General features: G+C 38.5%; 1 protein-coding gene across 2 annotated transcripts in view; it reads left to right on the forward strand.

Moving 5' to 3' along the window:
• Nucleotides 1-15,723, forward strand: part of FAM184B (family with sequence similarity 184 member B) — an 89,593-nt gene that overhangs the window by 33,075 nt on the left and 40,795 nt on the right. The window contains exons 2-6 of one of the 2 annotated variants that reach the window (XM_084626972.1): nucleotides 5,059-5,829; nucleotides 8,390-8,525; nucleotides 8,633-8,781; nucleotides 9,661-9,867; nucleotides 15,087-15,197. In XM_084626972.1, coding sequence (XP_084483098.1) covers nucleotides 5,059-5,829; nucleotides 8,390-8,525; nucleotides 8,633-8,781; nucleotides 9,661-9,867; nucleotides 15,087-15,197 — 1,374 coding nt within the window. The remainder of the gene's footprint in view (nucleotides 1-5,058; nucleotides 5,830-8,389; nucleotides 8,526-8,632; nucleotides 8,782-9,660; nucleotides 9,868-15,086; nucleotides 15,198-15,723) is intronic. The other variant, XM_084626973.1, reaches the window with a different exon arrangement.

The raw sequence follows: 15,723 nt of genomic DNA on the forward strand, positions 1-15,723 counted from the left end.
TGTTTATCATTTTTACAGTGCAAATATTTGTTATAAAAATATGTTTGATTAATACTTTGTTTTAAATTACAACACAGAATACAATATGTATGAAAATGTAGAAAAACGTCCAAAATATTTAATAAATTTCAATTGGTATTCTATTGTTTAACAGTGCGAGTAAAACTGTGATTAATCACGATTAATTTTTTTTAGTTAATCACATGAGTTAACTCCGATTAATCAACAACTCTAGTTTAAACTGGTATATTTTCCTGACAGGTGCTAGGCAGGTGTTAATGAACATATTTAGGTTTCGCAGACTTCAATATGTATAATATAAAAAGAAAAGGAGTCCTTGTGGCACCTTAGAGAGGTGCCACAAGGACTCCTTTTCTTTTTGCGAATACAGACTAACAAGGGTGCTACTCTGAAACCTGTGTATAATACAATGTTTCTCTATAAGCATTTTTTTCTATTTTCATCAATTTAAGCTTTCTCAGTTGTAGGAAATTATGGGGGTTGGACAACATGGGAATCAGACAATAATTACTGAATGACTATAGATGTTGGGATTCAAAATGTTAAAGCTTAATAGCTGTTAAAATACAAATTGTCAACGTCGTATGAAAAAGTAAAACACCTTAAATCAAACTAATGAGATCTCAAGCAGCATTTTTCTTACTGTGTCTAGCTGTATATTTTGAGTATTAATTAATGGAAAAATTTTTCATCAGTTTGTGTGTGTACAGTGAAATCAACGTTTACTAACAAAAATCTAGTCCTTCCAAGCCTAAAAACATATTTTTGAATGCTGATTGTGATACTAGAGGCAATCACTTATGATTTTATTCTCCTTTGATTCTCATCTCTTTCCTAACACCTCGCTCTGACAAATTTTATCCAGCTAATGAAGCAACCTGCTGGAACAGCACCTTCATTGCTGGCATTCAGGTTCCTACAAGAATAATGTGCCTGACACTTCTCTGTAAACACAAATCAGCTTTTTTCCACAGTGAGCCAGTTAACCCCATCTCCACTGCTGAGGTGAAATTCGATTTTTCTTTTAATTACCATTTTTAATTACCAGATTTAATAACAGAAAGCAAATGATTTAGAGAAATCAAATAATAAAGTGGGAGTATTAAGGTTTATTATCCATTGCACTGGTAATGCTTTGGTGTATATTGTGTGCCAGTGTTTTTTACCAGCATGTCATCTAACTCTGCTCAATAGCAGAAAAATAGGTAAGAAATTTCTTAGTGCACACATACCTTTGGAGAATTGCTATGGCAGCAGTAGCCTAGATATTATGCTGGTGATTCAAAGAACAATATAATCATCGCTGCAGGTCAAGGTGGTTCAGTCTTTGCTGTCACACCACACTGATTGGCTATTTAGGGTTGCCGTTGAAAACCACTTAAACTGCAACTAGGATGCTGCAGTGCAGTTCCACAGAGGCTTTCACCAGGTTAGCTGATGATACCTTTGCTCCAGTAACTGCACCTGGTGGCTTACAGTTCAGCAATTATGCTTTAGCGTCTTCCTTCTGGTATATTGAGCTATAAATAACAGGACCAGACCACCTGACTGCTTCCCATACCCTCTATGACAGCATTTTTGATTGATTGGGTTAGAGCATCTCACAGTGCACACAGAGGCTTCTCCGTCCAAAGCCCATGACTTTGGAATGATTATTCTGGGGCAAGGCTAAAATGTTTTTTTATTTTCTTTTTCAATTTATCTATGTGGGTTTCTTTTGCTGGGCTTAGTTTTATATTTTTGGGAGTTCTAAAGGTATTATTATTATTTTATGTTATTTTTAGAGTTGGGACATTGTTGTCAATTACCATTTTTATTACGGGGCTTGGATGTCTTTGGGCATTAGCATTTAACAAAAATTGATTTTTGTTTTCTTATTTAGGCGAGTTTAACTGTTTATAAGATTAATGGCTTAAATTTTCTCAAAAGACTAATGATTTTGGGCCTCCAATCTGAGGATCATTTTCAGAAAGTGCTGAGCACCTGCTCTCTGAAGATCAATATCCTTTAAGTCATTTCAATTTGAGTACCCAAAAACTGAGGTACCCATAACCACTCGTCACTTTTGAAAATGTTATGCCCTTAAACCTAACAATATTTAAATCAAAATTATACCTGCATAGTGGTTCTAGTCACCAATAAAAGACAGGATACCAATAATTTCTAAATGGCCACAATGGGTAGATAAGCCATTGTCTCCCAGCCTTTTTGGGCAATGGAACCAACTACAACGTTGGCTATTCCCACTAGCGCAGGTTGACTCCCATTCCTTTGTACCTGCTCTGACCTTCATTGGAGTTTGGGTTCCTCTCAAGCCCAATTTCACAATAGCCAGTAGGGGGCAAGGAGCAGCCCAAGCTCAACGGCGACCAACAACACAACTGAATAGGAGGCAAGTAGTGACGGCACACTAGAATTCAAGACAGGGACTCAGCATTAAGATGCGAGTGAAAGTCAGGACCCTATTAATCGAAGGGTTACCCGAACAAGTTACTTTGGTCATTGCCAAAATACATGGATGGAATGAATCCCTTCCCCCTATTTTTCAAGCAGACTATAGAATAATTAAATATGTTCCCAAACTGACTTAGGTTAGCACTTTCAGAGGAGAAAGAATCTGCTCAGTTCTTCCAAGCATTTCTGTTTCATTGAAAAACAGTTAAAAATAACAGGGTAGAATTAACAAGATGTAATACAAAGCTAAAATATATGTCTAAATTGAGATAATGGCCAAAAGACTTTTGGCTGTTGGTTTGCTTGGCTCTGGGAATATGATTCTATCACTGTCTGTTGTCATATATTTATCCAGAAATATACCCAGATACTGCTGTACTTGTGTTATTTTTATTAAGGCCCCTCCATGGACTTGAATATTAGCAGGGCATGAGGTTACATTCTGCAGGAGGTAGTTGCATGTCTGCTTATTTTTTTTTTTTAATGGATAGCTGAAGGCTGAAGTCCAATGTGTGAATGTCACACTATGGACTATATAAAATACTACTATGGATAGCACAGAAAACTCTTACATGTGACCAGACAGACTCATGTTACCAACAAAGTATCTGGAAGAAATCTGAAGATATTCTTAAGGTGTACAAAATATAGGCCCCAGACCTGCAGTTCTTACTTAGACAAAGCTCCTCATGATCTCTCAGTTGATGTTTTGCCTGAGGATTGAGCAAGGATTGCAGGACTGGGATCATACTGTGACCAAAGAGTTGGATGTGATCCTGACTCTAGATGCATGCATTTGAGGCTAGTGTTGGCTATAAATGAGTGGTCAAAAGCCCATTGGGATTCTTGCCATTGATCTCACAGGGCTCTGGTCAGGCCCATAATCTCTAGCATACATTGTATGTAGTCCCAGATATTTATGTAGAGCTATGAGCTTTGAACTTTTGATATGAAAAATAAAAGCAGGAAACTCCAGGCATATGTCAATATATTAATTAATATCCTATTTGAGTCTTGACACCATTCTATATTTTTATGCCATCACTTTGTATGCACATGCTTAATGAGAAAAGACATCCTATTTCACAAAGGGATCCAGAAACAGCCAGGCCAGAGTAGACCAGTCCATTTATGCCAGGATCCTGTCTCTGATAGTGCCAGAAACTATACGTTAGCCAATAAATACAGAAAAGGGAGCCACTAATAAACAGAAGGAAACCAAAAATCCATGGAAAACATTATAACCAGACACATGTATCTGACTAACATAGATGTCACCTGTAGGGCTTTTAGTGGGCGGACATATGGATACTAAATGACTACATCTATATTTCTGTAGTGTATGTTGGTAGCAGCACAGTTCAGTACTGACCTTTATACATTTCAAACACAATTACCTATGCATTAGTCCTAACAAATTCCTCTAGCTCAATCCGTTCAGAAAGCCACTAACAGTAAATAACATGAGTATGCTGATGCATAAATTTTACATACTACAGGATGACTTACAGCATCACAAGGGATTTTGAATGTATTAAATCAGTCTGTTTGACATTTAGGGGGGTGACTGTTATTAACAGTACTGGGATACATCAAAGCTTGAAGCAGAAAATAAAGAAAACATCTATAACAAAATAAAGATGAAAATATTTATAACAATCAGTTACATCCCATGGGCCTGATCCTGGTCCCTGAAGATCAATGGCAAAATTCCCATTGATTTTGCTGGGAATGGGATTAGGCTCCAAGTATCTCTTCAAAGAGAATACTAAATATTTTGCAGTCACATATAACAGCCTTGCAAGCTCATCATGCAAATTTACCAGCTCAGGCAAAAATTCTATGAATCTACCCTTCATTCCAACCCACTGTAGATTTTTAATAGATATTTCAAAATAATAATAATATTTTGTATTTATATAGTATTTTCCATATGAATAAGAATTTATGTAGTACCTTCCATATGGATAAACTTTACAAATATTGAGTGAAGCATAATCAGCCCTGAGAGAAGAGGATTATCACTCCCCATTTTATAGACTGAGCAAAGTAAATTGCAGAAAGTTTAAGACCAACAATTTTAAAAGTGGCCACTTATTTCTCAGCTGTTGAATGCTCAACTTGAGCCAGCCAAAACCTGATTTTCTGCAGCACTGTGCAACCAGCGCTTCCATTGACCTCAAATGGATTTGTGTGAACTCAGCACCTCTGGAAATCAGGCCTGTGTTTTGAATTAGGTACAGTGGACACTCCTGAAAATTTTGTCCTTAGTGACTTGCCAAAGTTGTCTGAGGAAATCTTTGCTAGAGTCCAGAAGAGACCCTATATTTCCCAGGTCTCAGTCTCCTATCTTAAACTCAGGGTCATTTTTCCTCCCTTCACCTATGTTGCTTTCTAATTTGCACTTGAGGTGTGTCTGCCTGTTATTTTCACTTTTTTCTCCTTGCTAGTAAGGAACAATTTACATTTAACTGTAGTGATCATCATCTTAGACATTAATTTAATACATTGATGAATACAACTGCTGAAATCTTTAATACCATAAATTAAAACATATTGTAATATTCTATTCCTGGTCTATAGGTGATATATGCTTTGAACACTAAAAATGATGAGCATGAGGCCAGTATACAGGCTCTTAAAGAAGCCCATCAAGAGGAAATTCAGCGCATCCTTGCTGAGACAAGGGAAACCATTCTCCAATATAAATGTAAAGTAGGAGAAGAGCAGGAGCTACGAAAGCATATTCAGACCCTTGAAGATACACTGGAGCAACACACAAGGCTAAAGGAGGAAACCTTAGTAGAATTTACCATGTGCAAGAAGCAGGTGGAAGAGAAGGCATTCAGAACAGAGGCAAAACATACTGAAACGATCATTACCCTTTCCAAGGAGATGCTAGATTCAAAGACAGACTTTGAAAACAAGCCTCAACATTTCAACCAGGAGTCCGAGAGCCTGGTAAATGAATGTAAGCCATTTAGGCAAGATAAATTGGATAAAAAGGAGACAACAGATGAAAAATGCAGCATAGAGTTGCGGGCTCTAATTAATGAAATGGAAAACCTCAAGAGGGAGAACCAGAAAATAACTGAAGAATATGCTCAGAAAGCCAGCAAACTACAAGCCTCTTACAAGAAAGAAAAAGAGACTTTGAAAAAAGCCATGCAGCAGTCAGTGGCCGATACACAGCAACAGTGCCAGCAAAGAGCAACAGAGCAGAAGAAAAGCTCTGAGGCCCAGGAAGCTGCTTTGCGGCAGCAGGCGAAGAAGCTGGAAGCTGAGCTGGAGGTGAAAGGCCAGAAGATAAATGAGTTGAAGAAGCATTCCCAGAAGCTGAAGGAGAAGATGCAGGTAGAATGGGAGATGCTGATCCATCTGCCTATAAAGTAGCAAATTACTAAATCTTTAAAATTCTGTTTTATAAAAGCGTTTTTTCTTTCTATAAATAGCCCTTTGAATTAAGTGCTTTGTAAGCACTAGAGAAGTGTAAGGCAAGAGGGAGAAACTTAATTAACTGACAGAGTTTCGGAGACAATTAAGAATCCATTGGGGAGCCTTCCGGAACAGCACCCTCTCTTAAAGCTGTAGATGATGCGTGGGGGAGAGATGTGAACCTTGTGCCTTGACTGAAAACTTATCCTCCCCTCAGCTGCCAGGTGAAGGGGGCAGTAATGTTGCCAAAGTGTGGCAGGGGGTATGCAAGGAATGGGGGACGGCAGCTGTGTATCCTCCCACCCTCTAGCCATCAGCAGCCCATCCACTTCAATATGAGGTGCATTCTTGGGTAGAGAGGCTAGCCAGCAAGACAGCAGGTTGGACCTCAGCTGCTTTATGTTGTATGCTCCTAGTCATGACCCTCAATTTAGGTAGCATTTAATAAAGCGTGCATCTTGGGAGATTCTGATACAATGATGATAATAGGCCGGATCACTTCCTCAATGGGGAATAATCTGTTGGAGGGGGCTCAAAAGGAGGAAATCTGGAAATCATAAGGATCCCCTCACAGAAATTCCCTCATACTGTTCCATTGGGGGTGCAGGAGCAGGGTTTACCTCCCCGTCAAGGCTCGGAACCTCACCGATTCCCAGGGTCCATGGGTGGCCAGGGCCAGACACAAGGAAGCTCCTTCCCCCTACGAGAGCGCTGGTGCCCTCTGTCCCCACCTCACTGACTGGCAGTACAGCTCTGAGTGAGCTGCACAAGCACAGACTCCTCCTTAAAGGTGGATCCCTGCTGACGGGGGGCTTCAAGAAAAAAAAATGAGACAGCCCCAGGCCACATCACCTGTTCTTTGTGAATTCCACAAGGCCAGATGGGGAATGTGTCCAGACTCCACTGCCTCCCTCTCCCCCACACTCCAGAGAAGAGGGGGAGGATGATGCCACAGAGTTGGGTAAGCCCTTCCATCACACAGGGCGGGGGGATCCAGACACAAACCTTGGTTCAGCAAGATACTTAAGCATGTAGCTAACTTTAAGCAAGTGAGTAGTCCCATTGAAGTGACCCCTGCGGAACTTTTCTACATGCAACTCACTTACTTGAGCTGTGTTCAGGGTCCCGTATCTGTTCTTAAGAATGTAATATTTCAAATTTTAACTTTACAGTTAATTAAGTCTTAATTTACAGTTGCTAGAAGGCCTGTAGGATCTAGGCCCCCATTTGGCAAATCGCTTAAACTGAGTGCATGCTTAATCTTAAACAGCTGCTTAGCCCCACTGAAGTTAAAATTAAGCATTCACTTAAATGCTTTGCTAAATTTGGGCCTTGCTGAACTAGCTAATCTGAAAGAAGCAGAAGCTGAGGGATAGAAACAACACTTCCTAGAACCTGGTCCCAGAAATAAAGATTAGATTGTAGTTATACACGTAATAGTACAAATATAAAAGACTTCATGCTACTGGTGTATGTGTACATGTTGCCTATAGTTTATGCATATTATAACATGCAACTGTTTTATATCTATTAGTTTTCCACATACCATAATAGTTTATGTATTGCTAGCAGAAACTGATTTAAATGGAAGAAAATGCAGTGTTTCTGGCATGCAATAAATAAATAAAAAAGGAACTGGAGGTGTCGAGGCAGTTTCAGGTCTTTTGCTTTTAGTTTCTGATTTTGGTATCAGCTGAATGGGGCTCAGGTTGAAATTACATTAGGAAGATCTGTTCTGAGGGCCAGATCCTCAGCCTGTGTAAATTGGTGGTGTTCCTGTGAAGCCAATGGAGCTATGCTGATTCACATAAGCTTAGACTCTTGCCTTGAGTGTTGAAAGAAGAACTCTCACTTTGGGATAAATTTGGGGGAGAAAGAGAACAGTTACACAAAATGTAGTTTCCAATATTTTGTTAATATTTGTTTTCACATAAAAGCTCTCCTTCATAAGGTGGCTTTTTCTACTGTTACATATTTATGACTACCTTTCGCAAACACATACAAGATGACAAACTGTGAAGAAGAAATTTCTTTAGTCACAAATATCTCTGATCATTAGTAAATACTGGCAAGGAAAGCCATTAAATGCATTAAACATAAAAGGAAAAGGATATTTAAGTGTGATGAATTTTCTATTTTTTCCTCAGTGCATGACAAGTGCTTGGAGACCTTTGGATGAAAGGCCCCATATTAGAGCAAATTTATTATTAATTATTATTATTATTATTATTATTTCAGAGCCAGTGCATGTGTGATGAAGCTGGTTTAAATAAAGTTCTAATCTCTCTAATAGATGTTGGAGGTATTGTAGTGCTTGACAGAGGCAAAACTAACTAGCTTACCTCTAAGTTTCCAAGGTCTGAGGCATCACTATATAGTAATGGTGACTGGTGACTGTTTGGTGACCTCTGCACCTTGAGAATAAAATGGACTATATGCAAGATGCCAAAGAAATAAGTGATATCCTATGATATTTTAGGACTTGGAAATACAGCTTAAGGAGTCTCAACAAGAGACTCTGGAGTCCCAAAGCATAGTGCAAAAACTGGAAGAAGAACTGACTGTAGCCAAAGAGAGGCTCATGCTCCAGGAAAATGAAATATTGAGTAACGCAGGTACGATGCTCATTAATGTCATTGTTAAATATTTCCCTTGCTAGTCAATCACGTTGTAAACTCCCAAGTGATGTATGTTGTTTGAAATGTAAATCTTACAACCGCAGAAGAAATGGAAACTGTACTGAATTCCCAAAGCAAAGCTGAGAAAGAAGTAGATGAACTGAAGAATCAAATAATGCAGCTGCAGCAAATGACCTCCACCAAACAAAGCCAAATGAAGAAAGGCAGTGAAGACACACAGGTGCTTACACAGGTATTTACTCCCAGACCTCTTAAGGCATGGTACCCCATCTAGGGCCTGATCCAAAGTGCATTGGTATTAATGGGGATCTTTCTTTTGACTTCCGTGGACTTTGGATTACGTGTATAGGCCTCAGTCCTGCCAGGTACTGAGTGTTTGGCCCAATCCTGCAAAGCACTTAAACACACACTTGACTAGTTTGGTTGACTTCACTTGGACTACTCACATGCTTAAAGTGAGGCTTATACTTAAGTGCTTTCCTGGTTCAGGGCAGAATGCTCAATAGCTTGTAGGATCAAGCCCTTAAAAAGGGAGAGGATCAAGGCAGACTTCCTAAAGCTAAGATGCTGATTAATGTAAAAAAAGAAACTTTTCGATTCCATTTAGAAGCTTAACAACAAAAGTTCAAATAATGAACTCCCACCAGTAAGGAGTTTATAGACCCTAATAGCTCCCTGATCACAATGCCTCCTGCTAAATTAATTATCCAATCCAAACTCTCTTTACCATGATCTGTTAGCTCCCCTTACTGGATTATTGCACTTGGATGTTAGAAAAACACACTTGGTGTGAGAAACATAGCGGGGACCAAATTCATGGTGGTGTATCGCCATGAAAGTGCAGTTGTCCATGAGGAGATCTCTAATTTCAGAAGTAGATTGCAATATGAAAAAGTGTGAGAAGCTAGATTATAAAAGTTGTGTACAGTCCTGGAGCCTTAACATTTCACAGGAAGGGAGTGCTTTTTTTTTTTTTTTTTTACAAGAACCCAGTGTTGTCCAATGAAATTCACCTCAGAGGACAGGAAATCCCCTGCAGAATAGGTGGACTGTTCAGGCTCCAGGACTTTATCTTGATTTTCTTATATTATAAGGCCACTGTATTTTATAGGCCATGGAAGCTGCAGCTACTGAAATAGAAGATATAAAGCAACGGCACAAAGAAGAACTTCATAAAATTAAACAACAGTCAGATGAGGAGAAAATGCGTTTGAAGGAGCAGCTTGTGAAGGGGTTGGAAGATCTTGTAAAGAAACACACAATGGAAATCAAATCTGCTCAAACCTCCATGGAAGCTGAAAGAAAAACATTGCAGAAGGTGGGGATGTTCTTCTATTAATAGATACTCTGATTCATCTGTTTTTAATCTCATTGGTCATAGTAATTTTCATTATTCTAACTGGAGGCACTTTGAGTTACTAGAAAATGAAAGGATTTTGTTGCTGCATTTCTGTTCTAAAAAGTGAACTGAACTGGTGGTTTTTCTAAGAAAAGCTTCACAGTCAAAGTGAATTTATCCTTGATGTGACTCCTGTGTTCTTGGCAGTGCCTATGCTTGAATGCCTTGCCTGTGACAGCAATGTGATTAAATTAATGTCCATCCCAAGGGATAATGACCAGGGGTTGTATATTCCAATCTCAAATTTAAATTCATATGGATCCTTGCTATTCAAAACTCGAATAACATTGACCTACTCAATATTTACACATTTTCCAAACATAGAGCCCAATCCTGCAAGATGTTGATAACCTCCTGTAAGATAATAGAATTGAGAGGATTTAGCACCACTCATCATTGGCTCCAGAGTGCAGTTCTGCAGGTCAGATGTTGCTGCTGACTGCAGGAACCAGTGGCCACCCAGGCACAGAAGAGACTAAATAAACTGATACTAATCTCCATACTTAATTCCAATCAGTAGGAGTAATTCTTGTCTTCCCTCAGATCCAAATAGGTTGCCTTGGTAACAACAGTAGTCATGGAAATACTGTAGGAGTCTATACTGCACTTTAATTTAAACTGTTGGCATAGCATTGGCACCCAGTCGCTAAAGAGATTCATCAGAGAGATGTAGTTTTTTGAGAAATAACCCTCTGCGATAAATTCTGCTCTTGTGTCCGTGGGTTGCACTCCCTTCGGTTCAGTGAATTTGCACATTGCAAAGGCCTCGATACAGCAAAGCACCTAAATACATGTGTTAAGTCCATCCTAATTTAGCAGAGCACTTAAGCACCTGTTTAACTTGAAGCAGGTGCTTAAATCCCAATGGGACTTAAAATTAAGCATATACTTAAATGGCATGTTGAATCAGAGCCTAAATCAGAAAAGAATTTGGCCCTCTGTCTCCTAATGGGACTTGCTTATTTCTGTCTATAAGATATATAAGCAAAACTATTAGAGCACACAACACAGCAATCAGACCAACTGGTCTGGGTATCATTCACATCCTTGTTGGAGCTGCAAGGGCTTCCCTACCCTATTTTCTCTGCTTTTACACTTTTCTCCTTGGAGTTCCACTTCTGGTTAAGAATCACTGAGCACACATCCGTGTAAAGAGCATAAGGGAGGTTGCTGCTAAGCCACGTAAAGCACTCTGCCCTGCTTGTTAGCTGCTGAGTACCTTGTTTTGTAGTACTCTTAGCCCCTGCGAGCCTGGGGAGCAAAAGTCTGGGGATTGAACGCACGTTCTTCGATGTAACAGTGCAAAGCAGTTTGAGTTTTCATTTGTATTGTGAGTAACCCTAATTTTTAAACAGGATGGATTGACTTAAATCGCTTTGATTTAAATGAGATTTAAATCAGCAAGCAGAAAACTTTGATTTAAATAATCGATTTTAATCAAATTTTGCATGTGTACCTTTTAATTATTTTCCTAAAGAAAGATTGATTTGCAACTAAGTATAGCCTTTACACTAAATTTGGTGTTTCTTTTTGCTAACCGGTAGGATACCCTATATCTAATACACATCTGTTTAAGTAATTATTTAGCTTAACTTTTTACTAGATGGTGCTTTTTTTCCCTTGTGATTTGTGTCAAGCTCTATTTGGATGGAATTTCAAGTTAACAATGCAAAAAACAGCTTTTTAAAAATTAAATAAAACAACCTTAAATGCTGGATACATTAGAAAAAAAGTTTATCAACACATGTTTTGCATTTAAAACTAACTGATTTTATTAAACAAAGGATGTATTATCTGTAGTTAGTGAATTGAACTGATTATTTTTGATCACCGTGTCCTTCATGAACTAGATCACATTCTCTCACATCTAATTTTTATTTATAGATTGGTGAAAGAAAACAAGCTTTCCTGCTGTTTCAGTTCCCAGTTGGTTTCTTAACTTTGAATGAACTTGTCATTGAACTGATCTAGCTGAATAAACTAATGAAGAAAATATTGTTTCTGAACCTACAGAAGAGGCCATTGATGTCAAAAGCTGGTTTAGCACTTCAGCAAACTTGGCTTCCAGTGCTTAGCCAGTGACTTCCACCCATTCAGTGGTTTGATTTTGTTTAAAACTTGGCAACAAACATGTACTCTTTAATATTTATTGTAGTTATTTAAATTATTTCATGTATTATAATAAGTTTAGGCCTCAACAAAAGTTGTCAGTTTCAAATTTAATTTTAAATAAAACTGCATTTAATTTAAATAAAAAAATCCAATTTAAATTAAAAAACCCTTCAATTTTTTTATTTTAAAAAAAATCATAGTTTTTCTACACTGTTTTTTTAAGGGGCCACAGCCTGGCCCCCTTTAATGTGTGTGCACATTTGCATGTGCAAAACATCTGCATACATACTCTCATTAATAATAATATATATCTATATTACAATAGCATTCAAAGGCTCCAGTCAAGAGCTGGACCCCATTGTGCTAGGTGCTGTTCAAATTTTTTTTGAAGCACTAATACATGTGCATGCAGCAATAGAGTTTAAATGCACAAAATCTCATTTGTCAAAAAGGGAACTGTGTGTGGAAAATTCCATCCCCTGACCATGAAAGTGCAAGTATTTGAACAGGGCGTGTCCAGGTGTTTGAACAGGCAAAGTTGTGCTCACACAAAGGGAAGCCTTCTTCTGAAAATCCGACCCCTTATTTGTGAATAGCACGTATCTATGTGAGCAATCTCATGTGTATGCCAAATGGCGCTGGGAAAAGCCACAGGACGTTTTCTGTGTGCACAATTTAAACTTCCAGGTTCAAATGTGAGTTACTTTTTTTGTCAATGATAAATGCACAGATATAGATACTGCTTGTAGGCATCTTCCATAAACAGTAAAACAAAACTTGTTTTTGTCAAATAATATTTTTCACTGCTACTGTTACTTCTGTCCCAGGATCTAATGAGTTAAGTCCCTCAACAGCTTCATGAGGTAGGGAGAGATGATAATATTCCCATTTTCCAGCTAGGAAAACAGACATAGAGAGGTTACATGCCAAAGCTCACACAGAAAGCTTGTGTAGATTTCTGATCCTCAGTGCTTTAACCACAAGACCATTTGTTCTTCTCCTTTTCTTTTAAAACTAATTTTGTCTATTCCAACTCTCTTCTCAGTTCTCTGTTAATCTCTGTCTGCCAGTTCACAGCACCTCCACACTGTGAATTGGTGCTAGATTTCCATTTGTTTGTTAGCTATGAGGAATCCCCATTACTCCACGGTCTTTACTTGTGTTTGCTAACCTTGTACCTTCCTTTTAATTATATTACTTGTCTCTTCAGGAGTTTACATTCACATTCTGTTATGCTGAATGCTTTTAAGTCATTCTGCTTTAAACATTATAGACTTCCATTGGGGCTGAAGTTCATAGAATTGGCATCTTCACCTTCCCCCTCCTTTCCCCCCAACCTCCTGAAGTGGTCTCTCAAGAGCTGCTGGAGAAATGTTTTCAGTCAGCAAGTTGACACAGATGAGAAGAGCAAGTATGCAAATGAGCTTCAAATAACAGATTGCCCAAGGAAATATTTAGGAGTTGCATATTCAGTCTTTCTATAGCAAATGAGCACTCTAAATGTGCAGGTATTCAGACACTCAGGGGTACATGTTCAGCTCAGAGCACAGGGAGTTAGATGAGTTAAACTGGGTAAATCCCCACCTTCTGCTTTGACAATGATGTGTACAAAGTTGTGCATGCCCTGAAAGGAGATTTAATTAACTATAAAAGCATTGGATTGACGACCCTAGACACTGAAATCCTCCATCCATTGAGCAGATACATCATGGGCAGCATCACTGCAAGCTTCCAGTCACTCTCCTGCCAATGGGCATCAACCTTGAACTGGAGGGACAGTTTCTAAGGGTGAGAGATGGCAGTTCAATCTTCATTTAATTTTTGATTTCTCCACTGGGGTTGTCATTAAGGTTGCAGTTGTAATGGTGATTTCTGAGATGTGCATACCTTTCCACTAGAAACTCTACTGAGATTATCAGTCATCAGACTTTGATGATATAGTAAATACATGTTTAAAAATGTGATGGATGGTTTTTACATTAATACAACTTTAACCCTTCTTGAACATAGAAGCAATATCAGACAAGTGTCATCTACCCACTGCAGTTTTAATACTCCAAGCTGCTTTTTGGTGGAAGATTGAGACCACAGCCAGTGTAAGCCTATGCTGATCACAGAAACAGAACAAAACACTTAGATGACTCTGTAATTAATGTAAGGAGAGACACTACAGGAGAGCAGTATCTATTATTGAATAAACTGTTATGGCTATGCAGAATGCATGGAGGCAGCCTTGCTGAATCTGAAGAGACACGACAGAGTGTGAATCCTGAAACTAAGTCGTGAGAAAGTGTATCTGATTTCTTCAGCTGAAATTCCCTCGCGCCCTCACATGGAAATCCTCACCACAATTCAGTTATGCTGGAAGCATCATCAGGGTCAAGGATAACAGTTTCTAATGGGTTGTTTGTAGGAGACTTGCACTCAATGATTTTTCCACATAAAAGTTGCTTGCAAAGTAATGAGATATGATTTCATAATATTGATTAATAATTATATTTTCTAAAATGCAGAAATTAGTGACCGAACTCCATTATCTATTAATATGCATTCTCTGCCAATGCTTTTGCAATCCTTTGCTAAGGGACAATGTGGTCTAGCTCTGGTCTGACTTCCAGTCAAGACCATTATTTTAAGCTCTCCTACTGATTCACTCTGTGACCTCAGCCAAATCACTTCCCTTCTCTGTCTCTGTTTCATCATCCAACAGCACTTAGATACTACAGTGAGGGGTGCAACAGAAAACCCTAATTAAAACCCTAGATCTAAAATGGGGACAAGGATACTTAACTTTCTTTGCAAAAAGCTGTGACAATCCTTGGATGAAAAGTGCCATTCAAGTGCTTAAGTATTATTATTAGCTTTCATAGAACTGTATGGACTCCTGTGATCTGCCTCTGTTCATGTTCCTGAAACATATTGTCCATACCTCTTCCACCCTACTGAGACACTTCCTTTCCTTCCTTCTATGATGTATACTCTGGGCATGCTCCTGCATGTTTGTAATTTTTTTAATTTACTTTTAGGAGGTTCAGATACAGTTAGAGGAATTAAGAAAGAATGCTGAGAATGAAATAAAGCAGCTAGAGAAGGAGAAAGAAGCCCTAAGTAGGAAACTTCAGGACTCTTCACTTGAGGTATGCTGGGCATAAATCCACTGTGATATTAAAAGGACTCTTAATTTTTCTTCTCATTCGAAAGATTTTTAATGAGATTCATAATCCTTGCTGTGTGCGATATCCTTCAAGGAAATTTGCAAAGACTATAGGTAGAAATATCAGAAATTATTATTTTTAAATGTCAACAAAGATTTTAACAAAATGATATTAATTTTCACTGAGCTTCATATAGGCTTACTCTTTTTTTGTTGTTGATTTTTGTTTTTTGTTCCATAGCTCTCTAATGAGAAATTTGACTTAATGAGGGCAAGATTGTGACTTGGACTATGTGCCCATGCAAGAGGGGAATAAGAACCTTACTAGCTCCCCTATATGGGCTCCCCCAGATCTTGGATCCAGGTGCCTAGAAGTAACCTGCTTACTCGTTCCATGGAGCACATGATGGAGAGGGGAAAGGAATGGATGGAACTTTGGCTCTATCCTCCATGCTCACTAGCCAGAGTAGCTGAGCTTGCATGGGATAGATAGTAATTTACTGCTGGTA

This window comes from Lepidochelys olivacea, assembly GCF_965140295.1.
Source record: "Lepidochelys olivacea isolate rLepOli2 genome assembly, chromosome: 4".
In the NCBI taxonomy this organism is placed as follows: Eukaryota; Metazoa; Chordata; order Testudines; family Cheloniidae; genus Lepidochelys; species Lepidochelys olivacea.